The sequence below is a fragment of the Dipodascopsis tothii genome, assembly GCF_038497935.1.
Source record: "Dipodascopsis tothii strain CBS 759.85 unplaced genomic scaffold V1510scaffold_14, whole genome shotgun sequence".
NCBI lineage: Eukaryota > Fungi > Ascomycota > Lipomycetes > Lipomycetales > Lipomycetaceae > Neoaidaea > Neoaidaea tothii.
The window spans coordinates 161,272-186,731 of NW_027117998.1; the positions used below are offsets into that span (position 1 = coordinate 161,272).

The 25,460-nt window shown below is 69.3% G+C and overlaps 12 protein-coding genes across 12 annotated transcripts; 4 read left to right on the plus strand and 8 right to left on the minus strand.

The window, feature by feature from the left end:
* Positions 1-231: 231 nt before the first annotated feature.
* V1510DRAFT_416663 (uncharacterized protein) lies at positions 232-723 on the minus strand. Its single transcript, XM_066933808.1, has 2 exons — positions 442-723; positions 232-407 (listed from the first exon to the last, which is right to left on the minus strand). The coding sequence occupies exons 1-2, from the start codon at positions 697-699 to the stop codon at positions 372-374; spliced, it is 294 nt and encodes a 97-aa protein (XP_066789050.1). The 5' UTR covers positions 700-723; the 3' UTR covers positions 232-371.
* Positions 724-2,991: 2,268 nt separating this feature from the next.
* Positions 2,992-4,992, plus strand: V1510DRAFT_445158 (protein-tyrosine phosphatase-like protein; the record flags this gene model as incomplete). The annotated part of the gene is made up of 2 exons (XM_066935696.1): positions 2,992-3,048; positions 3,151-4,992. 2 exons carry the CDS (start codon positions 2,992-2,994, stop codon positions 4,543-4,545), a joined length of 1,452 nt encoding a protein of 483 aa, XP_066789051.1. The 3' UTR covers positions 4,546-4,992.
* V1510DRAFT_364892 (WD40-repeat-containing domain protein) lies at positions 4,699-5,975 on the minus strand (the record flags this gene model as incomplete). Its single annotated transcript, XM_066931211.1, has 2 exons — positions 4,699-5,742; positions 5,775-5,975. The coding sequence occupies 2 exons, from the start codon at positions 5,973-5,975 to the stop codon at positions 4,699-4,701; spliced, it is 1,245 nt and encodes a 414-aa protein (XP_066789052.1).
* A 1,862-nt stretch (positions 5,976-7,837) lies between these two features.
* Positions 7,838-9,266, plus strand: V1510DRAFT_448284 (uncharacterized protein). Its single transcript, XM_066935772.1, has 3 exons — positions 7,838-8,005; positions 8,126-8,424; positions 8,457-9,266. Exons 1-3 carry the CDS (start codon positions 7,878-7,880, stop codon positions 9,188-9,190), a joined length of 1,161 nt encoding a protein of 386 aa, XP_066789053.1. The 5' UTR covers positions 7,838-7,877; the 3' UTR covers positions 9,191-9,266.
* A 1,207-nt stretch (positions 9,267-10,473) lies between these two features.
* V1510DRAFT_403028 (uncharacterized protein) lies at positions 10,474-11,468 on the minus strand (the record flags this gene model as incomplete). The annotated part of the gene is made up of 3 exons (XM_066932142.1): positions 10,474-10,619; positions 10,653-11,061; positions 11,430-11,468. 3 exons carry the CDS (start codon positions 11,466-11,468, stop codon positions 10,474-10,476), a joined length of 594 nt encoding a protein of 197 aa, XP_066789054.1.
* Positions 11,428-12,398, minus strand: V1510DRAFT_125273 (uncharacterized protein). Its single transcript, XM_066930285.1, has one exon. The coding sequence runs from the start codon at positions 12,167-12,169 to the stop codon at positions 11,522-11,524; it is 648 nt and encodes a 215-aa protein (XP_066789055.1). The 5' UTR covers positions 12,170-12,398; the 3' UTR covers positions 11,428-11,521.
* On the minus strand, positions 12,088-13,260 carry V1510DRAFT_416686 (inhibitor of apoptosis-promoting Bax1-domain-containing protein). Its single transcript, XM_066933809.1, has one exon. The coding sequence runs from the start codon at positions 13,163-13,165 to the stop codon at positions 12,365-12,367; it is 801 nt and encodes a 266-aa protein (XP_066789056.1). The 5' UTR covers positions 13,166-13,260; the 3' UTR covers positions 12,088-12,364.
* A 358-nt stretch (positions 13,261-13,618) lies between these two features.
* On the plus strand, positions 13,619-14,476 carry V1510DRAFT_416690 (40S ribosomal protein eS19). Its single transcript, XM_066933810.1, has 5 exons — positions 13,619-13,673; positions 13,798-13,853; positions 13,904-13,958; positions 14,017-14,287; positions 14,338-14,476. The coding sequence occupies exons 1-5, from the start codon at positions 13,654-13,656 to the stop codon at positions 14,383-14,385; spliced, it is 450 nt and encodes a 149-aa protein (XP_066789057.1). The 5' UTR covers positions 13,619-13,653; the 3' UTR covers positions 14,386-14,476.
* A 236-nt stretch (positions 14,477-14,712) lies between these two features.
* V1510DRAFT_416693 (IMP dehydrogenase/GMP reductase) lies at positions 14,713-16,715 on the minus strand. The gene is made up of 3 exons (XM_066933811.1): positions 16,446-16,715; positions 16,105-16,413; positions 14,713-15,953 (listed from the first exon to the last, which is right to left on the minus strand). The coding sequence occupies exons 1-3, from the start codon at positions 16,591-16,593 to the stop codon at positions 14,839-14,841; spliced, it is 1,572 nt and encodes a 523-aa protein (XP_066789058.1). The 5' UTR covers positions 16,594-16,715; the 3' UTR covers positions 14,713-14,838.
* Positions 16,716-17,922: 1,207 nt separating this feature from the next.
* On the minus strand, positions 17,923-20,429 carry V1510DRAFT_416697 (uncharacterized protein). Its single transcript, XM_066933812.1, has one exon. The coding sequence runs from the start codon at positions 20,231-20,233 to the stop codon at positions 18,002-18,004; it is 2,232 nt and encodes a 743-aa protein (XP_066789059.1). The 5' UTR covers positions 20,234-20,429; the 3' UTR covers positions 17,923-18,001.
* Positions 20,340-21,363, plus strand: V1510DRAFT_416699 (uncharacterized protein). The gene has a single exon (XM_066933813.1). It carries the CDS (start codon positions 20,658-20,660, stop codon positions 21,297-21,299), a length of 642 nt encoding a protein of 213 aa, XP_066789060.1. The 5' UTR covers positions 20,340-20,657; the 3' UTR covers positions 21,300-21,363.
* Positions 21,364-21,535: 172 nt separating this feature from the next.
* On the minus strand, positions 21,536-24,233 carry V1510DRAFT_430146 (uncharacterized protein; the record flags this gene model as incomplete). Its single annotated transcript, XM_066935346.1, has 2 exons — positions 21,536-23,736; positions 23,768-24,233. 2 exons carry the CDS (start codon positions 24,231-24,233, stop codon positions 21,713-21,715), a joined length of 2,490 nt encoding a protein of 829 aa, XP_066789061.1. The 3' UTR covers positions 21,536-21,712.
* Between the last annotated feature and the right edge of the window lie 1,227 nt (positions 24,234-25,460).

Sequence of the window (25,460 nt, forward strand, 5' to 3'; positions counted from 1 at the left end):
GGATCGTGGGCGGCGCGGAGGAAAAAAAATGCGCGGCGGCGGCGGGCCGGGTAAGCCGCGCCGCGGCCGGCCGGGTAGCGCTGCCCGCCGGGCGGCTCGCGCCGCGCCACCGGCCGCCCCGCACCGCCCCGCACCGCCGCCTGCGCCGCACCGCCCGTGCGGCGCTACCGTGTACGCCGGGTACGGCCCACTCGGCGCCCGGGTACCACCCGCGCCGTACCGAGACAGCAGTAAAGCGACCCCATCGATTATTAAACAAAACGTACAAAACTAGATAAATACAAAACGGCGCGGGCACGGGCCCGCGGCAAGCAAGCAAAGCAAACCAACCGATAAATTACAGGAATCGATCTATACTTCCTACATCCGCACTACTTGTTGACTTCGCGTATCCGCTTCTCGCAGGCCTGGGTCAGCGCTGCGCACGTGACCGGTACTCACCTTGGCCGGCTTGCCGACCTTCTCGGCAATGCGTTTCCACTTGTTCTCCTCGTCCTCGCGCACGGCCTCGGTCAGCTTGGCGTCCTCCTCGACGGTCCAGGTCGTGTGCTTCATGTCGGCGTAGAAGTGCTTCTTGATGGCGCCCGCCGTGCGGTTGGGGAACTCCTTGGTGATGGTCTGCCACTTGGCGCCCGTGTCCACGAGGAAGCGCAGTTTCTCCTCCTCGGCCTTGGTCCAGGTGGTGGCGCGCGGGGCCATGCGCTTGGTGGCGGTGCCGTTGGCCGGCGGCGCGGTGGCGCCGGCGCCGGCGCCGGCGGCGGGCGCGCCGTTGGCGGCGCCCTTGATCTTCTTGGCGCCGTGCGGGTTGGCGTCGCCGAGGTCCGAGTGGTCCAGCGAGTCAAAGATCAGGTTCTGGGCCTCGGCGTCGTCGGCGCCGGCGGCCGCGAGCGGCCGCTTGAGCTCGTACATGCGCTGGGCCGGGTACTGGCTGTCGGCGGACGGCAGCTGGAGCGACATCGGGTCCGACGCGGGCGCGTGGTGGTGGCCGTCGCCGGCCGGGCGGTCGCCGGCGGCCGCCGCCGCGCCGCCGCCCTGCGCCGAGACCGACTGCAGCGACGGCGAGGACACGGCGGCGTGGTGGCCCTGCGTCTGGCCGGCCGGCGGCGTCTGCGAGTACGACGGCTGGAGCGCAAACAGGTGGCCCGACGCGTTGGTCTGGTGGCCCGACTGCGCGGCCGCCGACAGCCCCGGGCCGTGGCCCGGGCCCTGCGGGCCGCCCAGCTGCGTCGTCGGCGGCAGCGGCGGGTTCGGCGGGAAGTTGTAGTAGGAGTGGTAGAGCTGGTGCCGGACCGCGCTCTGGCCCGCGCCGGACGCGGCCGAGCCGAGCGAGTTCATGCCCGACAGCGACCCGATCACCGGGCTCTGGTGCATGCGGCCGGTGTGGTGCGTCTGGTGCGTCTGGTGCGTCTGGTGCTGCGCGCCCGCCGGGTGGCCGGGGTGGCCGCCCTGCGAGCCGGGGTGGTGGTGTTGCGCCAGCGTGGCCGTGTGCGCGTCGTGCACGATCGGCGGGATGTGGTGCGGATCGCTGGCCGACATCAGCCGTCTCGTGCCGGCTGGGGTCTGCGCGCCGGACGACACGGTCGACCACGGCGCGGGCGCGTCCTGCCCGACCTGCGCGAACGGCGGCGAGGGGCGCGAAATCGTGCCGACGGCGCGGCGCGTCTGAGGCGCGGAACAGCGCCGGACGCCGGCCGGGGCGAGCGGGCCGCGGGAGAGAGCGCGGGCTGCCCTGCGCGGCGGACTGCCGACGGGGCCGGGAGCCGCTCAAGCGAGCGCGGAAACGCGAGCGGGCCGTCGACTGGCGACGGGGATTCTGGCAGCGCTCGTGCGATGCCGTGCCTGAGGTCGCCGTGGAGAGTACAGCGGACGTCGATACCAGAAATGAGAAGTTGGCATTTAAGAAGTATAGCGGACGGTACCCAAGTACCCACCCGTACCCACCAGTACCGCCGCCGAAATGTACGCAGAGTTGGGGTGTGTGCACAGCCGATACGGGTACGCCGCAAACTCTAATCGGGTACCGGCTGCCGTATACGCGGTACCGCCATCCGTGGCGCCCCTGTGGCGGTGCCCGCGCTGATAGGCCCTCTGCGCCAGCCGCTGCCATTGCGCCAGATCCCATGCCGGTGGCGCCGCGTACCCCGCGCCGCGCGGTACGTCCGACCGCGCGCCGTGAGGCCGCCGCCTCATGCACCCGCCCGTGCCGCACCGCCACTAGCGGCCCGTCCGCGGCGGCAACGGCCCAGCCGCTGCGGCTGCACCGCCACCGCGGCTGCCGCGCGTGTCTCGTGCGCGCGCGGGCGTGCGCGGCCGGCCGCCGCGACGGCGCTGCGGCCGACACCGTCGGCGGGTGGCCGCGGAAGGAGCGGGCCGTGGCCGGCGCGCCCTCCGGCGGCGGCTGCGCTGAGGCAGCGGCGGCTGGCAGGTGGACTCGTGGACTCGCACCAGCCACAGGGCCAGCGGCCGCTGCACGGGCCCATATAGCCGCCGCGGTCGGGCCGGCGACCCCCGGCGGCCCGGTCCGTCCCGCCCGCGGTGCGCGCTGCGGCGGGCGCGCCTGCCGGCGCGGATCCGCGGAGCAGCTGGCTCGACGGGGCCGCGCCGGGGGCGCGTACGCAGGGCGGGCGAGCGCGGCGGCGCCTGTGGCGGGGGCGGCAGCAGCCGCAGCCGCAGCACCGCCACTGGCGTGGCGGTGCGTGAGCCGCACGCCGGCGTGCCTCCGGCGGCGCTCCGCAGCCTTCGGCCGGGTGACGGCGCTCTCTGCGCGCCCGTCCGGGCGAGCCGCACGGGCGCGCCGCCCGCAGGCACTCCGGCGCCGCCGCCGGCCCACCCGCCGTGCGCACGTGCGCCAGGCCGCCGCACGCCGTGCGGCGGTGCGTGCGCCGGCCGCGGCCGGCGAGTGGCTGCGGGCGGGTAACGGGTTTCGGGTCACGGGCCGGGTAAACACGACGACCCCGTCTCGCCGCCGCCGCGACCCAGCACCCACCCAAGATGAGCGCTCTGATGGTGGCGGCAGCCGTCGCTGCCGCCGTGGCGGTGGCGGTCGTTGTACGGCGCGGCCGCGGCCGGCCGGCCGCGGCCCCGACCGAGTCCTCGCTCGCCGTGCGGTTCTCGCGGCGGGTGCACGTTGTGTTTGGCGGGCGCGCCCAGGAAGTGCGGGTGCTGCACTCGCCGCATCCAAAGGCCGGGCGGCTGCCCGCGCTGCCGTTCGTCGTGCTGGTGCACGGGCTCGGCGGGCAGCTGGCGCAGTTCGCGCCCGTGACCGAGTTTCTGACCTACTACGCCGAGGTGATCGCGATCGACCTGCCGGGGTGCGGGCAGTCGCCGTACAGCGTCGGCGACTGGGCCGCGTACACGACGCCGTCGGTGGTCGAGCTGGTGGTGAGCGTGCTCGCGCAGTGCGGCGTCGCCGGCCGGCCGTTCGTGGTCGTCGGCCACTCGATGGGGACGGCCGTGGCCCACGGCGTGGCCGCCCGGCTGGCGGCGCCGGCCGCGGCCGCGCCGCACTGCATCGGCGTCGTGGCCATCTGCCCCAAGGCGCCGGCCGACGCGCGCACGGCCGCCGTCCAGCGGCGGCTGCGGTACGTGCCGCCGGTGGTGTTCAACGCGTTCCGCTGGCTCGACCGCCGCGGCGACCTGCGCTCGGCCTCGGTCAACCGGATGGTGTCGGCGTCGTGCCCGGACTCGGTCCGGCGGCTGCAGCTCGCGTGGAACCTGCAGGTGCACACGCGGCCGTGGCTGCGCTACGCGGCCGGCGCGGTCTTCCCCGACGCGGCCGCCTGGCGGGCCCTGGCCGTGCCGGTCTGCCTGATCGGCGCCGAGGCCGACGCGGTCACGCCCGTGGCGGACGTGGCGGCCATCGCCGGCTGGCTGGCCGCGCGGCCCGGCCTGCCGGTGGTCAAGACCGTCATCCCCGGCGGCAGCCACGCGTGCCTGGTCGAGTCGTCCGAGATCGTCTGCGGGCTGATCAACGACTTCATCACGCACCACGTCGACGAGCGGCTCTCGCTCGGCTGGCAGCTGGCCTACCTGGCCTCGCGCGACGACAAGTGGTCGCTCAAGAACGAGGCCAAGTGGCGCTCGGTCCAGCCGGTGTCGGCCCGGATCGCGCGGTCGCCGTTCCGGGCCATGAAGACGCTGCGCCAGGACGACGGCGTCCACAACCCGGCGCTCGTCGAGCGCGCGTTCCCGGACATCACCGACATCATCGACATCTCGCGGGACGCGCCGCCGTACGACCCGGCGTCGTTCGTGCGCATCCGGCCGCACAAGTTCCCGACGGTGTCCAAGGTGCCGCCGACGCGGGACGAGGTGGCTGAGTTCTGCGGGCTGGTCGACCGGATCGTGGCGGAGCACCCCGACGCCGTCGTGGCGGTGCACTGCCACTACGGCTTCAACCGCACCGGGTTTGTGCTGTGCTCGTACCTGGTCGCCCGGCTCGGGTTCTCGGTCCCGGCGGCCATCGCCGCGTTCGAGCAGGCGCGGCCGCCCGGCATCAAGCACCCGCACTTCAAGGACGAGCTGTACCTGCGCTACACGCTCTAGCCGCGCTGGCTGCGGCGGTGTGATGCAAGAGGTGTTCATTTCCGATGTTATGTTACAAGCAACAGCCCTCGAGGCCCGAAACTCCAAATCCAGCCCAATGTCCGGGCGCCTGCCCGGAGTGCTCGCGGCGCGGCCGCTATGTACAGCGCGGGCTCAGCCCGGCGCGGGGGGGCCCGCGCGCGGCCGCGGGACCGGCACGGGGTCGGGGCCGGCCTCGGAGGCCGCGTAGACGTCCCCGCCCGGCGGGGACGGCGGCCGCGGGGGCGGCGGCGCGGGCAGCGACGGCGCGAAGGTGCCGCCGCGCTCGAGCGCGCGCACGCTGCCGACGGCGACGTACTGTGAGGGCACGAAGGGCGCGTCGTCGTCGTCGGCGGGCTTGGCCTTGAGGCTGCGGAAGGAGAGCGTGCGGCGCTTGGGCGCGGCGGCGGGGCCGGCCGCGGGGCCGGCCGCGCGGGCGTCGGCGACGGCCAGGTCGGCCATGCCGGCGACCAGCCGCTGGTTGGTGGCGTCCGCGTGGTCGCGGTCCATGAGGCCGTCCTTGCGCAGGCGGGCCTTGTCGAGCGCGGCCACGACGAAGTGGTCGTCCGGGCCCCAGGCAAACGCCTGGTGGGCGACGGCGTCGACCGGCCGGACCGCGCCGCCCGCGCGCATGTCCTGCTGGATCACGCGGCCGTCGAACGAGACCGACCAGACGACGCCGTCGTCGGCCCAGACCGCGTCCGTGACGACCTCGGTGTGGTTGTCGAAGACGTGCGCCGGCAGCCGCGGCCGCTTGACGTCCCAGACATGCACGCGGCTCTCGCGGTTGCTGACCGAGTAGCTCATGAGCGGCGTGTGGGCGAGCACGTCGCGGCCGGGCGCGGCGGTGCCCCAGCTGACGCCCGAGACGGCCGACATGGTGTCGATCGTGTACTTGGGCCGGCGGCAGTCGAACGCGGTCAGGTCCCAGACCTGGATCTTGGCGTCGCGGCCGCCGGTCGCGATCACGTCCGCGTCCGGGTGCCAGTCCATGCAGTAGCCCGGCGCGCCCAGCACGATGCGGCGCTCGGGCACGCGCATGTTGCGCATGTCCCACCGGTACAGCGAGCCGTTGTTGAACACGGCCGCGAACTTGGCGCCCTCGATCGGGCTGAACTGGGCGCCGTAGACCTGGTCCGGCGCCGGCAGCTTGGCCATGAAGCTGTTGGTGCGCGAGTCCTGCCGTCAGCGGCCGCCGCGCGCGCGCTTACCCAGATCCGGACCATGCGGTCGTGGCAGCCGGTCAGCATCATGTACGACTGGAACCGGTTGAACGCCACGCTGCGGATCGTCTGCTTGTGCCCGGCGATGCTCGTGTACTCGCCCGGCCGGTCGAGGTCGTAGAGCCGGCACGCGCCGTTGGTCGACGCCACGCCGATCTTGCGGTTCTGCGCGCCGTACCCCCACTTCATGTCGACGACCGGGATGAACGTCTTGCGCGCGCCGAGCAGATCAAACTCCTCGCGCACGGCGCCCTCGTCGCTGGCGACCGTCACCAGGCGCATGTCTGCCGTCAGCGCGCCCGCGCGCGCACTTACACTCGTGCCCGCCGACCACGGCCAGGCTGCGGTCGGCCGTGGTCCGGTCGGGCTGCACGCACAGCGCGTCCAGCCGCCGCTGCGTCTCGAGCACCAGGTAGGGCCGGCTGCCGTCAGCGCGTCCCGCGCGCACGCACCTTTTCGGCGGCTCCAGGCTACTCGGCGGCCCGCGGCCGATCGAGTACCCGAGCAGGTTCCCAAACAGATTGAACGGGCTGGTCGACTTGGCCGACCGGCCGCCCGCGGCCGCGCCGGTCTCGGGCGACGCCGACGGCGGGCCCGAGTACGACGTGGCCGGCGTGGTCTCGGCCGATCGGAACGACCGGGCGTATGCCGTGAACGACGTGAACGACGCCGGCGACGACGCCGCGCCGTCCGGCGCGTTGGGCGACGACGGCATCGGGTGTAGGCGCAGTCCGCGCTGCGATAGACCTGCGCGCCGCGCAGGCGGGCGGCATCCGGCGCCCTGCGGCTGGCGGCGATCGACGGCCGGGCGCCAGGCTGACCGGCTCCGGTTGCGGGGCACCTGGGGTCCCCGGACGGACGGCGGTAGCGGGGCGCGGCTGCTCCAAAGGCGTCAACTTGCTCGCGGCGGTCGACGGCGGGTCCGGTGCGATGCTGGACGGAGGACAGAGGCGGCGGGCTCTCGGCGCCGTCGGGAGTGGGTAGATGAGCGCCGGCGAATCCAGGTGGCCGCTCTTTTGCTTTTTTCGCTTTTATGCTTTGCGTGCGCTTGTGCTGTGCGCACTAGAATCGCCCAACGCACGTAAACGCTGGTGGGAGCACAGCCAGCGATGGCCCACGCGGCGGCGAGTCCGCGGGTCCGCGGCTGCTGTCGCGCGCGCGGCGGATCGGGGCGGCCGGCGGCGTCTGGCGCGTCTGGCGCGTCTGGCGGCTACTGTGTGCGCTCGCGGGCGCTGCTGTGCGCCTGCGGCTCGCGCTCTGGCTCGCGCTCTGGCTCTCGGGCGGCCTGCTGTGCTGCCGCGGGTCCGGAGCTGCCTGTCGTCACGTCGGCCGGTGTCGGGGGGGCACCAGCAGATCGCGCCGTATATCTATGCGCCCTGTTTGATAGAAATCCGGGCGTGCATGACGCCGTCATGCTCTGCTCGCTCAGTCCGGCTACAGGGCTCTCCAGACCGCATTAGATGGAGCCAATAGACTGGTCCTGCATGACCTACGGGCGTACCCGCACGATTCCCAAACGATCGATGATAATGGTAAATGGAACATACAAGCCAAGCAGGATTCCAGCCTAGCCGGACTCAAACAAAAAAGGGGGTGTGCTTGTACCGGTACCGCTGTGGCTGTGCGTGCCAGAGCGCTGGGTGCAGCGCCGCGGCGCGCCCGGCCGCGCGGGCTGGGCTGTGCGGCTGCGCGGCGCGCGGCCGGGCCCGATCTGGCGCGGCCGGGCCCGCCGCCGTGCGGCCGCGCAGACGCCCGCACGCCCGTGACCGGCCGGCCCCGCGCGCATGACTTTTGACAGCGCCCGGGCGACGGCGGGCGCACGCATTCGGCAGCGGGCCCGCGTAGCGCGCACGGGTTGGGACATGCGTCGCGGGCGCCCGCCTTCGTGGCCGCGGTGATTGGCCGATCTGCCGCGCGGCGGGCGCCGGCCTTGGCCCAAACGTGGGCGCCGTGGCAGCTGACAGCGCTGGCGCGGCCTTCACGTGGGCGCGGCGCCGCAGCGTGGCGCAGTGTGGCGCCTCGCCCGTGGCGCCGGGCGCAGGTGGCGGTGTGTCCTGACCGCCGCTCTCTCTCTCCAGCACACCACCCAGCATGAAGCTGATCAGGCAAGAGATAAAGACGCTCCAGTACGTCGAGATCGAGCCCCAGGAGCGGGCCGATCTGTGGGCGCTCTACAACGTCGTCCACCGCGGCGACCGCGTGCGTGCGTCCACCGTCCGGTGAGTTGTGTGTTCTGTGCGACGTCGGGGCCGGCCCGGTGCCGTTGCCGTCCGCTGGCCGCCGCCGACAGCCGGCCGGGCCGCTGCCCTCCGCGCCCTCCGCGCCCTGCTGACCGCCAGCCGCGTCTCGTTCGAGGCGGCCACCGGCACCAGCGTCTCGCAGCGCATCACGCTGACGCTCGAAATCCAGGTCGACAAGATCGACTTCGACGTCGCCGCCGACACTCTGCACGTCTCGGGCCCGGTCATCTCGATCAACAAGCATGTCCGCAAGGGCGCCTACCACACACTCGACCTCGAGCTGCGGCGGCCGCTCAAGCTGACCAAGGAGGAATGGGACTCGGTCTCGCTAATGGCACTCCAGGAGGCCTGCGACCCCGTCCGACGCGCGGACGTCGGCGCGGTCGTGCTGCAGGAAGGTCGGTCCCTCCCCGCGCATCGCTGACCCCAGGCCTGGCCAACATCTGCCTGATCACCGAGCAGATGACGCTCGTCCGGCAGCGGCTCGAGACGTCGATCGCGCGCAAGCGCAAGGACTCGGCGTCGAGCCATGAAAAGGGTCTCGCCAAGTTCTACGCGGCCGTCTACGAGGCCATGGAGCGCCACTTTGACTACGACGCACTCAAGGCGATCGTCGTGGCCTCGCCCGGCTTTGTTGGCGAGGACCTGATCAAGTACGTCTTTGACCGGGCCGTCAAGGACGAGAACAAGGTCCTGGTCAAGTCGCGGTCCAAGTTTGTGCGCGTGCACGCCTCGTCCGGCCACGTCCACGCGCTCAACGAGGTCCTGCGCAGCCCGGCCGGCATGGCCCAGCTCGCCGACACCAAGTTCGCGCGCGAGGCCGCCGCGCTCGAGACGCTCTTCAAGACGCTCAACGACGACTCGTACCGGGCGTGCTACGGCCTCAAGCACGTCACGTTCGCGCTCGACCAGAACGCGATCGGCACGCTGCTGGTGTCGGACTCGCGGTTCCGCAGCGACGACATCGCCGAGCGCAAGGCGTACGTGAGCCTGGTCGAGCGCGTGCGCGAGGCCGCCGGCAGCGTGCTGATCTTCTCGTCGATGCACCAGACCGGCAAGCAGCTCGACGACTTCACGGGCGTGGCTGCGATCCTGAACTTCCCCGTGCCCGAGCTCGAGGACATCGACGACAGCGACTCGGACTCGGACACGGACGGCGCGTAGCCGGCCGGCTGCTGGCGGCCGGCGCCCGCGTACATACAAGCCACATGTGGCGCAGTAAACCTTGTTTCCGGCTCTAGCGTGCTCGGTCCACCGCGGCCTGCTAAGCGTAGTCCGCCCACGCGGCGCCGATCCGCGCCCGGCGCGTCGCGCTCTCGCGCCGTGGTACCGACGGCCCGTCCATGGTGGCGTGCAGCCACGACCCACGGCGTCGGGCCCACGCGCCGCTCTGCCGCGCCGACCGCCCGCGCGCGCGGCCCCGCAGCCACGGCCGGGCCACGGCCGGGTCCGGCGGCCGTCCGCTGCGGCGCGTGTCGGGGCGCCGGCCCGGCCGGCCGCCCCCACGCCGGCCCACCGCGACGCAGCCCCTGGCGCCAGCGCCGCGCCAGCCCACGCCATGCGAGAGCACAGATGTACCGTGCATGAACATGCGCCATCTAGCGTATGACTACCGCTAGTCTGGGACACCGGCCCCCGGCCACTGCCCGCCTACGCTGGGCACGCGCCCACGGTCCGCTGCGCCGTGCGTCGGTCGGTCTCGCCGGCTGCTGCGGCGACACCGCCGCCGTGGCGAGCCACACTTGGCGCCGCCGCCGCCGCAGCGACCGATCCACCGCCCTGGGTCCGCTAGCGAGCCACGCGTCAGCCGCTGTCAGCCGCCGTCAGCCGCAGCGAGAGGCGTCGCCAGACGCAGGCTGGCGCAGGCTATCGCATGCGCTCCGCCTAGTCCTGCGTAGGCACCACCATGCCCGCCAGGGAGCGCGCTACCGCCTGCCCCTGGCAGACGCGCCCTGCATGGCAGCCGCCGCAGCCGCTGCCCAGCCGGCCACGCGCCCGCGCCGGGCGATCTTGCCGAACGCTGCGAACGCGCGGTCGGGACCGCACGACCACCGATCGGGGCCGCGCTACGCTCAGCCGCAGCTGTGCTGTCCGCCGATTCGAGCGGGCAATTTTTCCGACGCTACCGAGCGACCCCGACGGCCCGGACTTCGTCCGTTTCCGGATGCGTATGTATTCTAGCATACAACGGGGCGTACTGTACGCCATGAATCATGCAATTAGCGTCGCACGTGAAATGTGCAGCAGGGATGCAAATGCCGTGAGGGGTCGCGACGTGCGGCTGACGGCCAGTGGCCGTGCGCGCGGCGGTGCGTACGGCGCGTGCGGCTCGTGCGGCGCGGCACTCGCCCGAGCCCTTAACCTGCCCGCAGCGCGGCTGCCCTGTACGTCCCTCCAACGGCGGCTCCGTCGAGAGCAGCTGCCTTACGGGCAGGCGTCTCTGGCCGCTACTCCAGCATGTGCCGGACCTCGTCCACGTACCACACGTCGTACCCATTGAGATAGCGCACCCCGTCCTGGCACAAGCCAAACGCCAGGCCAGCGCGGGCGCCCATCCGCACAGACGACCGGCTCTGTGCCCGCGACAGCTTGCCTACCGTCAGCTTGGTTCCCCACTGCTACTTACCAGCCCACGAGTGTATCAGGCCGACGACTGCTGCGGCCACGGTTGTGTTGGCAAAATCAATGCGACCGCGAGCAGCGTCCAGCGCGGCCTCGGTTCCAAACAGGAGGCCGGTAAACGCGCCCACGCGGGCAGTGTAGCGCGCGCTCTCGATAATGGCGTCGCGCATGACAACGTAGTTCTTGGTCTTGTGGTAAAAGTACCAGCCCTGCTGGGTCTGCGGCAACCGATGCGTGTTCTCGGCCAGGTACCTCAGGCCGGCCACCCGGCCGCCCTTGTAGAGGCCCATCGGCACGGTGTATGTCGAGACGGCGAACATGATCATTGGCAGCCGTAGCAACGGCGTCAGGCCGAACCGGTACGTGGGGTCGTAGGGGAACAGGACCGAGTCGGCCGACGGGTCGGGCACGGCCTCGTCCGGCGCACCCAATCGGCCTGCTGTCGTGTCAGGCACCGCCCCTTCGGGCCGCGCACCACCGGGCACTGTCTCCGGACCCGTGGCCACCGCCGGGCCCGCCGCGGCCGGCTCGGCGGCCACGGAAACGGGCGCTGTCGGTTTGAAGAAAAAAATTGCTGCAGGAGCCGGCGCCGACTCGGGCGACGACAGGGACCACAACGAACAGCACTGGTCGCTCGCACGACCGTCTGGCTGGCACTGGTGGGTCGATCAAGGCTCGGCTCGGTGCCTGGCGTTGTCGATCGCCGTGTGGAGGTGCGAGTCAGTGCGGGTGGTGGTGTGGCCTGTCGCTTACTATTTACCAATTCACGCCCTCGTCATACGTCGGCCGTTGTCCCGACCTCATTTTCGCCGCCATCCATCCCGAAAACCAACGTCTAGAGCCCACACCACGCACAAACGACCGGCTGCGTCGTCAATGCTTTCCGGAAGACGCACATAATGGTACGTTGGGTCTACACAGAGCCGATACGCGTCGCGTGGCTACCAAACGCGGGATCATCTGACCGCGCCAGGCCCCGACATATATCGAGCCGTACACGCTCAAGCTCAAGTCTGGCACCAGGACCGTGCTGCTGCTAATGCCGTCGACCAGCACGGTCGGCGAGGTCAAGAACGAGCTGGTCAAGGCACTGAACGACACACAGAACGGCGACGACGGCGACAGCGGCGACGAGATGAGCATCCCGGTGCCGTCATTCGACACCGTTGTCGACACCAAGCCGGCCAAAAACAAGGGCAAGGAAAAGGCCGTGGAGTACTCAGCTGCGGCGGTCAAGCTGGCCGTGCCCAAGGACGCCAGCAACCTCGATGCCGGCTGGACCGAGCTGGTCAACGACCAGGAAAAGCTGTCGGCGACCGGACTGCCGACGCAGGACATGTCTACGATCGCCTTCGCTTTCGACGAGCCTTTTGCCGTACAGCTGCCCACATTTGAGGACGACGAGGAGTGACCGCGGGCGCGCCGCAGGTCGGAGCATGTTGGTCGAGAACCTTTCATTCTATTAAATACACCGCTACCGAGAATGCAATCCCCGACTAGAAACCCAATAGATCCATCCATCCCCAAACCATTGAACACCCAAATATAGTCACAAACAGGCGCAGAGTCCTAGCCGGCGGGCTGTCGCGCGACTATTACGTGCCCGCCGGCTGCCCGCGGACGCGGGCGACTGTTTGAACGCTACGCCCGCGGCGGGGGGCGCCCAGTGCCGCAGGCGGCAGTCCAGCTCGCAGACGGCGCGCTTCGGCGGCAGCCTTAGTTGTCCTGCTGGCTGTTGAGAATGCGCAGAATGGCCAAGAAGAGGTTGATGAAGTCGAGGTACAGGCTGATGCTGGCCGCGATCTCCTCCTCCGGCTGGTAGTGCTTCATGATGAGCTGGGTGTCGACGAGCACATAGCCCGAGAACAGCAGAGCGCTGAGCGCACCAAAGCCGAGCTCACCGAGCGAGCTGTAGGGGAAGAACATGGCGATCAGGCCCATTCCCATGAGCGCCCAAAGGGCCATGCCGAGGTACGACATCCAGCTGGTGAAATCGTACTTGGTCTGCATGGCGAACAGCGTCAGACCGGCGAAGACCAGCATCGTGATGAGCAGGGCCTCGACCACGATCTGGGTCTGGTAAAACGTAGTGATGGTCGCGACCGAGTAGCCCTCCAGGAGCGTGAAGCCCGTCAGGAAGAAGATGTTGGTCGGGTAGCTGTGGCGCTTGATGTAGGTCGCAAAGAGCAGGCCCATCGAGCCAAAGAGCGAGACAAACATCATGGCCGGGTGCGACTGCACCCACTCGCGAATGGTCTGGTTGAACATGAACACGGTCGACATGATGCCGGTGAGAGTGAGCTGGCAGAAGAGGATCGTGTAGACCTTGCGGACAAACATGTTGCGGACCGACAGAGAGCACTGGGCGACGGTGGTCGAGTACTTGAAGTCATCGGGCAGGTCCGCGTCGGGATCGTTGGTGAGAGACGAGCCCGAGTTGAGCAGCGGCGCACCGGCGGTGCTCGGCGGCGCCGAGTTGTACGCCGGCGGCGCGGTTGGGTAGGCAGTGGTAGACATGGTTGTTAGATTACAGGTGTGGAACGCTGGAAATCGAACTTGGGGGTTGAAAGGTTACGCCACTCGTGTTATATATCTGGGTGGCCTCCGGCGGCGGCCGCAGGTGACGACACCGGGAGGAAAGCGCTGCGCCCCGCAAGAGGCGCGGCCGGATCAGCCGCGGTGGCTGAGGCGCCGCGGAAGATTCGAGACGATGTGGCGGTGGTGGCTGTGACAGAGGCAGGTGCACACGTGATTGTGATCACGGGACCGCTGGCGGTCGCCGGCTCGCAAGTGTGACTGCTTTCTGTGGCGTCCACACAAAACCCTAGGATAACGCAAAACTGGAAAAAAATTGTTCGTTCCGCACGTTAAACCCTAGCACTACGGTGCAAGTTTGATTGTCACGACCACACTAATATCGCTGCTGCAAATTATAGGCAACTTTTGTTCTCTCTTTTTTTATACATACCACTTTTATATCATTCAATAAAACATACACATACATCATGCCCGGTGTTTCGGTTAGGTACGAGCGGACGAGGACGTGCGGTGGACGGACGACAGACAGTGCTCGCAAATTACTACGACGCGTTGGCTGTCGTGTGTCCGTCGCCGGTTGGAGATGACCGGACTGGTGCTGACTGATTTAGGGACGTTCCTGCCCAGGAATTCATTGTTGCGTACGCGCAGTTCCTCCAGCGTCAAGGTACATAGCAGCGGCAGCGAAGATATAGGACGGAAGCTAACGGAACGCAGGAAAGCTGGAGGTTCCGGCCTACACTGAGCTCGTCAAGACCAGCAGCGGCAACGAGTAAGTGCACTCGGCAGATCCACGCTGCCCAACCCGGAAACTGTTGCTGATCGGACAGGCTCCCTCCCCAGGACTCGGACAAGTGGTTCTACATGCGCACTGCCTCGGTTGCCCGTCACATCTACCTGAGAAAGGCTGTCGGCACCGCCGCTCTGAACAAGCTGTACGGTGGCACCATCAACCGTGGATCGCGTCCCTCGCACCACCGTAACGCCTCGGGCTCGGTCAACCGCAAGGTTCTGCAGGCTCTGGAGAAGATCGGTGTCCTCGAGGCCCACCAGAAGGGCGGCCGCAAGATCTCGGACGCTGGCCAGCGTGACCTGGACCGCGTAAGTACAATGCTCTAGGCATGTTTGATGGACATTACTAACGACTACAGATTGCCGGTGAGGTCTTTGCCGGTGCCAACGAGGAGGAGGACTTCTAAATGTAGAGATTTTGTACAAAAGATTCCTATGTATTAGTTGTTTCAGTCAAAATATTATACAAAAGCGTGAATATAAAAAACATTTAAAAAAGATTGGGCGTGTGGTGAACGGTACGTTCACCAGACGTTTGACAGCAGCGTGGGCTGTTCGATTGCGGAGAGGCTGGGGTACCGACCGGCAGTTTGACGGCCGGCGACATGAGCCAGACAGTTACCCGGGGAGTAGCGAAGAGTCATCACCAGGCAGACCTGCCGGCGGCCAGTCAGCAGCTAGCTAGCAGCGGCTAGCAAGCTGCCGGCCGGGCCGCAGTGGCCGGTGGAACAGCAGTTCATATGCGTAAATATAAGATTAAAAAAACACCACCTATAAGCTATTCATTACATCAAAAGACATTTCTACTTTTTTACAACGACCAAGCCCATTTTTTTCAAAAAATACATGTGCTAATGCACCTAGTTGTACAGTCTCTTCTCGTACGAGTAAAGGCCGTGGACACCGCCCTCGACCTGGGCCGAGGCAGTGCGGAGCTCGAAGCGGACGGTGCCAGCGTTGACACCCTCCTGGAGGTGCTCGAGCGAGCGGACGCCGATGTCCTGCAGACCGTGCTGAAGACCGGTGACCAAGTACGGAATGAACTTGGTGATGGAGCCACGGTCGACAACCGAGCCCGAGACACCCTGGGCGACAAGGACCTTGTCGCCCTCGGAGAAGTAGCGGGCAGTGGCCGCGTTGTTGCTGTCAGACTGCTGCTCCATGGCGTCGATGGAGCCCATTCCACGGTAGGCCTTGAGGCGCTGGCCGTCCTTGTAGAAGTACTTGCCGGGCGACTCAGTGGTGCCGGCAAGGAGACCACCCATCATGACGGCCGAGGCGCCAAGGGCGAGGGCCTTGGTGATGTGGCCGATGTTGCCGATACCGCCGTCTGCGATGCAGGGCACGCCGAACCTGGCGGCGAACTCGCAGACCGCGCGGACAGCGGTGGCCTGGGGCCGGCCGACGGCCATGACCTCCTGGGTGATGCAGATACTGCCGGAGCCCATGCCGATGCGGAGACCATCGGCTCCGGCGGCAATGAGACTGGCAGCCTGCTCGCGGGTGACGACGTTGCCGGCAATGACCTCAAGCCCGGTGAACTCTTGCTTGACCCACTTGATCATCTCGATCTGGAAGATCGAGTTTCCCTGAGACGAGTCGAGGATGACAATGTCCAGGCCGGCAGCAGCGAGCTTGGCCAGGCGGTCGCGGTCCTCGGGGCGGGTGCCGACGGCAGCACCACAGAGAAGCTGCTTGGACTTGGGCAGCTTGCTGGCAAGCGGGTAGTGCAGGTTCTTCTTCAGATCCGTGCGCGACAGCAGCGCGGTCAGGTTGCCGGCCGCGTCGACGATGGGCAGCTTGCCCTTCTTGGAGCGACGCAGGATGTCGTTGGCCTCCAGGAGCGTGACGCCCTCGGGCGCCGTGACGAGGTCGGTCGTCATGACGTCGCGGACGAGCACGTCGTCGTCGTCGAGGAACTGGATGTCGCGCGACGTGACGATGCCGACGAGCTTGCCGGGGACCTTGCCCGAGTCTGTGGGTCAGCAACTGCCGTGCGCGCGCGCCGGGCGGGTTTGTTTCAGCGTTGGATTGTTAAGTTTGAGTCCCCATGACCATTACAGTCAATACGGTAGAACGAAAGTTTGTAGATCATCATGCAAACCGCCCGGGCCGAGAGCACTTACCAGTCACCGGGAAGCCGGCGAAGCCGAGCTTCTGCTTGAGCACCTTGGCCTCGCCGATGGTCATCGACGGCGCCAGCACGACCGGGTCCGAGATGAAGCCGTTCTCGTACTTCTTGACCTTGCGGACCATGGCGGCCTGCTCATCGGCCGCGCAGTTGTGGTGAATGATGCCAACACCGCCGAGCAGCGCCATGTAGATGGCCATGTCCGCCTCGGTGACGGTGTCCATGGGCGACGACACAAACGGCGTCTTGAGCGCGATGTTCTTGGTAATCTTGCTCTCGAGGCTGACGACGCTCGCCGGGAAGTCTGGGGTCAGCCGGACCACGCCAATCACCTACCGATCTTGCCGGGCAGCATCAGGAAGTCGTTGTACGTCAGACCGCCGTTGGCCTTGGAGTTCATGAGCGTGGCCACGTCGAGACCGTCGCGGTCCGCGTACTCGCTCAACACCGCCTCGGCAGATCTGTAGTCCAGGACTCCAACCATTATTTCTGAGCGATTATACAATTGTAGCAATGTCAAGGACACTGCTGGCGAGCCGTTGACGGATGATATGCTATCAAGCGGGGTTTGTATGTACCAAGAAAAGAAGAAGAAAAAAAAAAAAAGCCGGCTGGTTGTCCAGTTTTAAGGCGACGTTCAGAAAATTTTTTTTTGGTTGTCGCCATTTGGCGGCGCACTAGTGGTGACGGCGTTGGGAGGAGAGGGGGTTACCCGAGCTGAGTCACTCCCAACGGTGACACGCGTACGCCGGCGACGGCGCGGCCGGCGACGGCTGGCGGAGACGACGGGCGCGGCTGGCCGGAGGCGGGCGTCGGTGCCGGAAGCTGGCACCGATGGCCGGCCAAGGGAGTCGCGCGGCGGCGCTGGAGGCCGGAAGGCGGCGGTGCAGCTGAGTAATACACTAGTCTGCAGCTATTAGTAAGACGGCTGCACCTGCCGATCCCCTGTCAGCCGCAGATCATGCGGCGCGTTGGGACTGTGCGCGCGCGTGCGGCTATATGGCGCCGTCAGCGGCCGCGGGCGTGCGCACGCCGACGACTTGATCGCGGGAGAGTGCTGGTCGAGGAGACGCGTGCGGCTCATGCAGCTTTACGCAGGGGCTTTCGGGGCGCCGGGCGGTGGCTTCCGGCGCGTAGGGTAGTGGTGTGCGGCGGTGGTGCGGGTAGATGCGGGTAGATGCGGTACATGGTGGGCGGCTTGATGCGCGGGTACAGGCGGGAACATGGTGGGCGGCTATATGCGTGCTGCGGGTACATGCGGGTGCATGCGGTGCGGCTTGATGCACGGGTACATGCGGGAACATGAGCGGCTCTATGTACGCTGCGGGTCATACGGGCACATGCGGGAATATGGTGTGCGGCTATATGCAACCGTGTCGGCGGCTATGTGCATGTTGCGGCTACTTGCAGGTACGTGGTGTGTTCAGCGGCCATATGCATGCTGCGGCCCCGCGGCCTCATGCGCTCTCCAGCGGCACACGCGGCTACGTGCGGCTACGTGGCGTGCGGCTATATGTGTGCGGCTATATGCATGCGCGCCTACGCCGCGCCCGACCTCGCCGAGTGCGCGGCGGCTGCTGCGGCTCACGCGGCCTCATGCGCTCTCCAGCGGCACACGCAGCCTTTGCGCTCTCCAGCAGCGCACGCGACTACCTGCGGCTACATGGCGTGCGGCTACATGGCGTGCGGCTATATGCACGCGCGCCCACGCCGCGCCCGACCTCGCCGGCCCGCGGCGGCTGCATGCACCGGCTACACACGGCTACACACGGCTACACACGGCTACACACGGCTACGCACGTGACCCGCTTCGTTCTCCTCATCTTTCCTATTCACTACCTATGCTCAAATCGCGTGTATATGTGAGCCTCCCCGGCTGCCTCCGCCCTCAGCTACTGCTTGTGCAAGTGGCGCACGCCCGTGACCACGCGCCCCGCGTCCTTCAGCGCGACCGGCTTCGGCACCGTCGTCTGCTCGAGCACGTATTCCGAGCCCGAGGCCGACGACGCGTCCGAGGCCGGCGCGCCCGCCTCTAGGTCGCCCGAGGCCGGGACCAGGGCCTTGCCCGACCACAGGCCGGTCCGCCGCTTGATCGCCTTCCAGACCTCGACCACGGCCAGGTACGCCACGCACATGCCCGCCACAATGCCCCACTCCCACGAAATGGCCAGGTGCTTGAACACGTCCTTGTTGACGACCGGGATGTAGATGACCGGGAACGTGCCCACAAAGCCGCCCACCACGGCCCAGAACAGGAAGCGGTTCGAGTACAGCGTCGGGAACACCGACAGCGGCCCCTTCCAGCCGCTCTCGCGGTCCGGGAACATGTTGAACAGCGAGCGGCCAAAGTGCTTGACCTCCCAGGCCGTCAGCAGCAGCAGGAACGAGAGGTCGGCAAAGACCACGGCGCGCGCGCGGAAGACGGGCACGCACGTGTCGTTGAAGCCGTGGTTGCATTCGGTGCCGAGCTGGCCGCCGTTGGAGCCGTAGATGACAATGACAAACGAGGCCAGGCACAGCACGCCCATGGTCACGCCGTAGATCATCTTGTCGACGATGAGCTCCCAGGTGAAGACGCCCACGGTGGGGTCGTGCGGCGGCCGCAGCATGATGTCCGGCTGGGCCTCCTCCATGCCCAGGCCCATCGCCAGGAACGACGACGTGATCATGTTGGCCCACAGGATCTCCAGCGGCGACAGCGGGAAGACCGACACGCCCTGGGCGTCCTTGAAGGCCAGGCCCACGAGCAGCAGGATGACCTGGGAGATGTTGGAGATCAGCAGGTGCATGAGGAACTTCTGGATGTTGTCGAACAGCCGGCGGCCCTCCTGGATCGCGCGGACGATGGACGCAAAGTCGTCGTCCGTCAGGATCATCTCGGACGCGTCCTTGGCCACGTCCGAGCCGTTGAGGCCCATCGAGATGCCGACGTCGGCGCGCTTGAGCGCGGGCGAGTCGTTGACGCCGTCGCCGGTCATGACGCAGAACGCGCGCCGGCGGTGGAGCGCCTCGACCATGCGCACCTTGGTGGACGGCGCGCAGCGGGCGATCACGTACGGCAGCTCGAGCATGCCGTCGATCTCGTCGTCCGACATGGCGTCGAAGTCGCGCGCGACCATGACCGCCCACGGCATGGTCTCGATGGGCATGTCGCGGCCGAGGATGCCGACCTCGTACGCGATCGCCTCGGCCGTGCCGGGGTGGTCGCCCGTGAGCATGTGCACGCGGATGCCGGCGCGCTTGGCCGTCTGCACGGCGGCGCGCGTCTCGAGCCGGGGCGGGTCGTAGAGCCCGGCGAGGCCGACGAGGCCGAGGGCGGCCTCGACGTCGTCGCGCCGGTGGATGTCGGTTTTGGCGCCGAGCTCGCGGAAGCCGATGCAGAGGACGCGCAGGCCGTCGCGGGCGAGCAGCCCGACGCGCGCGTGCAGCGCGGCCGCGTCGCCGACCGACGCGGCGTCCATGCAGGGGAGGACGGCCTCGACGGCGCCCTTGACGAACGCGAAGCGGCGGCCGTCCGGCGCCTCGTACACGACCGACATCTTCTTGACGGTCGAGTCGAACGGGTGCTCGGCCAGCAGCCGCCAGCCGGCGGCCTCGCGGGCGGCGCGGCCGCGGCCGAAGCGCATGGCAAACACCTGGAGGGAGATCTCGGTGGGCTCGCCGTGGGCGGACCACTCGGCAGCCTTTTCGGCCGGCCGCGCGACCACCTCGGCCAGGTTGCAGAGCGCCACGGCCTGCAGGAAGCGGTCCAGGGCCGGCTCCGCGGCCAGCAGCGCGTCCGGCGCCTGGCGGGCGCCGGCCGCGTCCGCCAGGAAGCCCGACTCGGGCGAGAACGGGTTGGTCGAGTCGTGGACGGCGATCGAGTCGCGGCCGGCGGCCGCGCCGGCCAGCCACACGCGCCGGACAATCATCTTGCCCTGGGTGAGCGTGCCGGTCTTGTCCGAGCAGATGTCGGTCACGCCGCCGATGGCCTCGAGCGCCTGCATCTTGCGCACGAGCACGTGGCCCTTGGCCATGGCCTTGGTGGCCACGGCCAGCGTGATGGTCAGCACCGCGATCAGCGACTCGGGGATCACGGCCACGGCGACGCAGATGCCGTAGATCAGCACGTCGTTGTTGACCATCCAGCGCGAGGCCGAGAAGACGATGATGGCCAGCAGCGCGGCGAACGCAAAGAGGAAGAGCGCGAACGCCGACAGGCGCACCTGCAGCGGCGTGCCCACCAGCCCCAGCGTCTTTTTGACCTGGTAGCGCCAGCGGCGGGCGCGCGCGCGCGCGCGCACGCGCAGCGGCTGGTCCGCGAGCGACGCGCGGTCCGCGCCCGCGTCCGGGCTGTCCTTGAGCATCTGGGCGATCTGGCCGACCTCGGTGCGCATGCCGGTGGCAAAGACCAGGCCGGTGCCGCGGCCCTTGGTCACGGTCGAGCTCGAATAGGCCACGTTGGTGCGGTCGCCGACGGCCAGGGCCGGGTCCGCGAACGTGGCGTCCACGGTCTTGGCCACCGGCAGCGACTCGCCCGTCAGCAGGGCCTCGTCGCACTCGAGGTTCATGCCCTCAAACAGGCGCAGGTCGGCCGGCACGACGTCGCCGACCTTGATCTTGACGACGTCGCCCACCACCAGGTCCTGGGACGAGATCTTGAGCAGCTCGCCGCCGCGCAGCACCACGGCGACGGGCGCCGACAGCGACAGCAGCGACTTCATCGTGCGCTCGGCCTTCAGGTCCTGCACAAAGCCGATGGCAATGTTGAGCGCAATCACGGCGGTGATGACGCCGCCCTCGATCCAGTCCTTGGTGCCGTACGACAGCGACATCGCCAGCACCAGGACCAGCGTGAGCGAGTTGGACACCTGGCGCAGCAGGATGGCCCACACGGACAGGCCGCCGTCGCTCTCAAGCACGTTGCGGCCGTCGCGGGCGAGCACACGGGCCGCCGCGGCGTCCGACAGGCCGCAGCCGAGGTCGGACTCGAGCGCGGCCGCCAGCGCGGCCGGCGGCACCGTGTGCGGGGGGGCAGAGGCGGCCCGCGCGGCCTTCTCGGCCGGCGGGCCGGGCGCGTGCGCGCCTAGCGGGGGGGGATCGTCGGGCTCATCGGGGAGCTGGGGTCGCGACGTGGGCCCGCATATACCGGGCGGTTCGGGCGGGTCATTGGGTTCGGACGAGGCGGCTGTGTTGACCATGCAAGTATAGCTGGGAAGATGGGGGACCAGGCCGGGGCCGGCGGGCTTTATACTACGTGCCTGGGCGCGGATCGGAGTGCGGGCAGATCGCAGGCAGCGTCGGGACTCGCCGCAGATGGGACCAAAGGACGAGTGCCACTCGCAGGTGCGCTAGCCGAAAATGACCGGCGGGGGCTCGGCGGTGTCCCAAGAGGGATGCACCGCCCCAGATCGGTCCCGGGCGGGCGGCGGGTGTGGCGCGGCGCGCCTGGGCGGGCCAGATAGGGTTTGGCGTGTGGCGGTGCCGGTCACGCCCCGGCGCACGAGCCAAGCACACGTGACCGGTGACGCCGTGACAGCGCCTTGGCGAGGCGCAGTGCAGGCGGGCGCAGGTTACCCGGCGCGATAGCGATAACGGGTGCTGCCGAGGCAGGGCTTAGCTACCTACTTGATGATCCGGCACTTCTTGAGCGTCTCGCCCGGGTCGGGCACGGCCGCGAAGTCCTCCACGTAGAGCACGCCCTTGCGGTCGACGATGATCAGCCGCTGGCCGTTGGGCGAGAACATCATGGACGCGCACTCGTGGACCTTGTTGGCGTTGGTGACGTCAACCACCGCCACAACGCGGCGGTGCTCGGCGTCGACCCGCAGGAAGTGCGTGAGGAAGACGGTGCCGTTGCGGTCCAGGAACGCGGCCGAGTTGGCGCGCGGCGAGATGGCGACCTGGTGGATCGCGGTGCCGACCTCGTGGATGCGCGTGACCATCGACGGCCGCACCATGCCGGTGGGCGCGCCGCCGTGGCCGCCGCCGACCCGGTTGTTGATGTTGAGGCTCAGGCTCTTGTTCATGGCCATGTAGCCGGACGCGTCGTGGTCGGCGGCGTCGTCAAAGTCGCTGTTGCGGCGCGTGAGCGCGGCGGGGCCGAGCGCGCTGGACGCGCTCTCCGAGTGCTGGAGCGCGGTGGAGCCGGGGTGCCGCGACGAGTACGACGCGGCGGAGAACGACGACGAGCCGGACGAGTTGGTGCTGGCCGCGGCGGGCGCGGCCGCGGCGGCCGGCGCGGCCGCGTGCTCCGGCGGCCGCCCGAACGCGGCGCTCGCGTTCGTCGGGATCTTGCTGTCGATGATGATCGGCATCGAGTTGTGCGCGACCGACGTGACCGCCATCAGCCGGTTGCCGGGGAAGAACCGGATGCAGGTGATGCCCTCGGCCTCGATCGACGTGTCCAGCCGGCGCGACGAGCGCATCACCAGCAGCGGCGACACCGGGTTGTGCAGCGAGATCGCCAGGAAGCGCGACTCCATGATGGTCGAGCAGCTCAGGAACTTGCCGTCGTTGGAGAACGACAGCGTGTTGAGCGGGTCGCGGTACGGCATCTCGATCTGCACCGGGCGGACCTGCGCCGGCGCGCCGGCCGGCGCCAGCAGGCTGCGCAGGTTGTGCAGCACGATCACCGGCAGCTCGACGCCGACGGGGTCGCGCGTCGTGATGCCGCACGCCACCCACGCGCTGTCGGCCGAGATGGCCAGGCACCGGATCGCGTACGCCGAGATGTCGGTGTACACGGGCTTGCCGCCCTGCGCGATGTCGTACACGCGCAGCACGCCGTGCGTGCCCGCGATCGCCAGGAACCGGCTGGTCATGGCCGCCAGCGACTGAGACCAGCTCATGGTCCGCACGGGGTCGTTTGCGATGCGCTGCACGCACTTGTCGGCCGACGGGCCGTACTCGCCCGTCGACTTGCCGGTGCAGACGACGGCCGGGCCGGCGGCGGCGCGCGTGGCCGCCGGCACCGTGTAGACCTCCCACTTCTTCTCGGTCACGAGCGCGAACCGCGTCGTGTCCGGCGAGATCGCCGTGGCCTCGAACACGCGCCCGCGCGGCACGATCGAGAACCCGCGCGAGTGCTGCGTCGAGTACCGCGTGTCGCGCCGGAAGATGGGGTAGTTGTCGGCGAAGTGGCGCTCGCGCAGCTCGTCCTCGGCCGTCAGCGACGGCTCGGCCTCGGCCGCGGCCAGCGCCGCGAACGGGTCCGTGCCGGGCGACGTGGACGGGTACGGGCTGCCGAGCCCGGCCGAGAACGGCGCCGGCGACGGCAGCGACGCGGCCGGCGTGGTGGCCGACAGCGGCACCGTCGACGCCGGCGACGACGACAGCAGGCCGGTCTGCACCGTCAGCGGCGGCGCGTCCGGCGGCAGCCGCCGCGCCGGGATCGGCACCGCGCCCGGGCCGGGCCCGCCCGCGCTCGACCCGCTGGACCCGGCCGCCGCCGGCTCGGCCTCGGCCTCGTCGCTGGCAAACGTCTGCCGGGCCACGCTCGAAAACAGGTTCACCAGGTTCTTCTTGCCGCTGGGCCCGATCGACGGCCGCCGCGACATCTCGCTCATGAACACCGGCGCCGGCTCGTCCGCCGGCGCGGCCGACCCGGCCGGGTCGCGCGTCACCAGCGGCTCGTCTTGGTACGGGTCTGCCGTCAGCGCCGCCGCGCGCGCACTCACCGTCGGCCAGCTCGTCGTCGCTGCCCACCTCCTCGGGCACGGGCAGGCCCAGCGCGCGCTTCTTGTCCATCACAAGGCTGTAGATGCTCCGCAGCGGCGCCACCGGCTTCAGCAGCTCGGTCGGCTTGCCGCACTTCGGGCACTGCTTGAACCGCAGGCACGGCAGCCGCGCGCGCGCCCACTGCTCGGACGCGATGCATCCGCACGACAGCGTCGACAGGTCGCTCGCCGGGATGCCGTACTTGGAGATCGGGCAGTGCAGCTCGGCCAGCAGCGCGTCCAGAAAGCTCTGCCACTCTTCGCCCACGCTCACGGTCGAGGCCAGCGACGACGGCCGCGGCGCAGCCGCGTCCTCCGACACGGCCACGCCGATGCCGTCGGCCGCAGAGCCGGGCCGCGGCTCGCACGCCGGCCGCGCCGAGCCGTTGGCGGCCGCGAAAAGGTCCGGGGGGGGCATAACCGCCATGGGGGGGCTGTCGGGCGCAGCTACCTCGCAGCCGGCGCCGGGCCGCGGTCGGGCGGCGCGCGGCGGCAGACGGCGGCGCGCACGATCGCACGCGCGGCCACCGCGGGCGGCGGTGCTGGCGGGGGGGCGGACGGACGGCGGCACCGATGGCCGCGGACGCTCTCTCGCGCCGAACCGGCCGGGGGCGGGGGGGACACGCTGCGGTGCCTGGCAGCCGCTCGGCTGCCTTGTCAATCCTAGGGGGCCTGGTCCGGGCGACCAGAGTCCAACGAACACGCGAGCGAGGGCTGGTGTGCGGATGGGGAGGTCGAAGGCCTGCAGCCGAGTTTTTGACTATCGCGGTGTGGAGTAGATGGCGATCGCACCCGGCAATGGCGGCACCGCCTGCACTTTGCTGGCCCGCCCCGTCCACACGCCGGCCGCGGCGGGCGGGCGGGCGCGGCGGCCTACGGTGCGCCGCACCCCGTGCGGCGTGCGGCGCGCTGCGGCCGCCCGCAGACAATGCCTTGTCGCGGCCTCAGCCGCGCCGCCGCGAGGCGGTGCACGACGGCGGCGACAGATGGCGCCGCCAGGCGGCGGACGAGTCACACCGCCTCACTACGCCGAGTCGGATCCGTCTAGGGCGCGGGCTTGGCCGCCGCGGGCAGCCGGGACGGCGGCCGCCACGGCGGCGCGGCCGCGGCGGTAGCCGCGGCGACGGCGACGGCGTCGGCACGACACCTGCAGCCGCAGTCGCCGGGCGAGTCGACACAGACGCCGGCCGTTGCGTGCTGCCGGTGGCTGCGCGAACACCGGGCAGTGGGGCTAACCGGTGGCGGCAGACGCCCGCAGCCACGGGGGCGCCAAGCGCCGTGGCTGGAGGACTGACACCTGCAGGTCGCGCCACAGCGGCTGCGGCCGGCCAGTCAGCGCGCGGCGTGCGGGCGGCGCTAGCCTGGACGGGCGCCGCCGCCACGGCCCAACCGGTGGCTGGGGGCGGGCGTGGCAGCGGGCGTGGCGGCTGTGCGCACCGCCACGGCGGCCAGCAGTCGTCCGGGCACCGCCACGCCGCGCCCTGCACCGCCGTAAGGGGCTGTTCAGCGTGCGCCGGCGGTCCCCTACCGCCAGTACGCCGGCGTACGCCTGGGCGCGCTGCGCGCGCGGGGCACCGGCTGGGCGCCGTCTGGGCACGCGCAGGGCCTGGTGCGGCGGGCGGGCGGCGGCTGGCCGGACGATCGGATCTGATGC

Excerpts from the sequence above, each read along its gene's own strand:
- V1510DRAFT_416697 (XM_066933812.1), bottom strand. The coding sequence starts at position 20,233 with ATGGTCAACAACGACGTGCTGATCTACGGCATCTGCGTCGCCGTGGCC.
- V1510DRAFT_448284 (XM_066935772.1), top strand. The coding sequence starts at position 7,878 with ATGAAGCTGATCAGGCAAGAGATAAAGACGCTCCAGTACGTCGAGATC. Across the intron at positions 8,006-8,125 it reads GTGCGTGCGTCCACCGTCCG|CCGCGTCTCGTTCGAGGCGG; the intron begins GTGAGTTGTGTG and ends GCTGACCGCCAG. Across the intron at positions 8,425-8,456 it reads CGCGGTCGTGCTGCAGGAAG|GCCTGGCCAACATCTGCCTG; the intron begins GTCGGTCCCTCC and ends CGCTGACCCCAG.
- V1510DRAFT_416686 (XM_066933809.1), bottom strand. The coding sequence starts at position 13,165 with ATGTCTACCACTGCCTACCCAACCGCGCCGCCGGCGTACAACTCGGCG.
- V1510DRAFT_416693 (XM_066933811.1), bottom strand. The coding sequence starts at position 16,593 with ATGGTTGGAGTCCTGGACTACAGATCTGCCGAGGCGGTGTTGAGCGAG. Across the intron at positions 16,414-16,445 it reads GATGCTGCCCGGCAAGATCG|ACTTCCCGGCGAGCGTCGTC; the intron begins GTAGGTGATTGG and ends GGCTGACCCCAG. Across the intron at positions 15,954-16,104 it reads CGCCGGCTTCCCGGTGACTG|ACTCGGGCAAGGTCCCCGGC; the intron begins GTAAGTGCTCTC and ends GCTGACCCACAG.
- V1510DRAFT_416663 (XM_066933808.1), bottom strand. The coding sequence starts at position 699 with ATGGCCCCGCGCGCCACCACCTGGACCAAGGCCGAGGAGGAGAAACTG. Across the intron at positions 408-441 it reads AGGTCGGCAAGCCGGCCAAG|GCCTGCGAGAAGCGGATACG; the intron begins GTGAGTACCGGT and ends GCGCTGACCCAG.
- V1510DRAFT_125273 (XM_066930285.1), bottom strand. The coding sequence starts at position 12,169 with ATGGATGGATCTATTGGGTTTCTAGTCGGGGATTGCATTCTCGGTAGC.
- V1510DRAFT_416690 (XM_066933810.1), top strand. The coding sequence starts at position 13,654 with ATGCCCGGTGTTTCGGTTAG. Across the intron at positions 13,959-14,016 it reads AAGACCAGCAGCGGCAACGA|GCTCCCTCCCCAGGACTCGG; the intron begins GTAAGTGCACTC and ends CTGATCGGACAG. Across the intron at positions 14,288-14,337 it reads GCCAGCGTGACCTGGACCGC|ATTGCCGGTGAGGTCTTTGC; the intron begins GTAAGTACAATG and ends TAACGACTACAG.
- V1510DRAFT_416699 (XM_066933813.1), top strand. The coding sequence starts at position 20,658 with ATGCCCTCAAACAGGCGCAGGTCGGCCGGCACGACGTCGCCGACCTTG.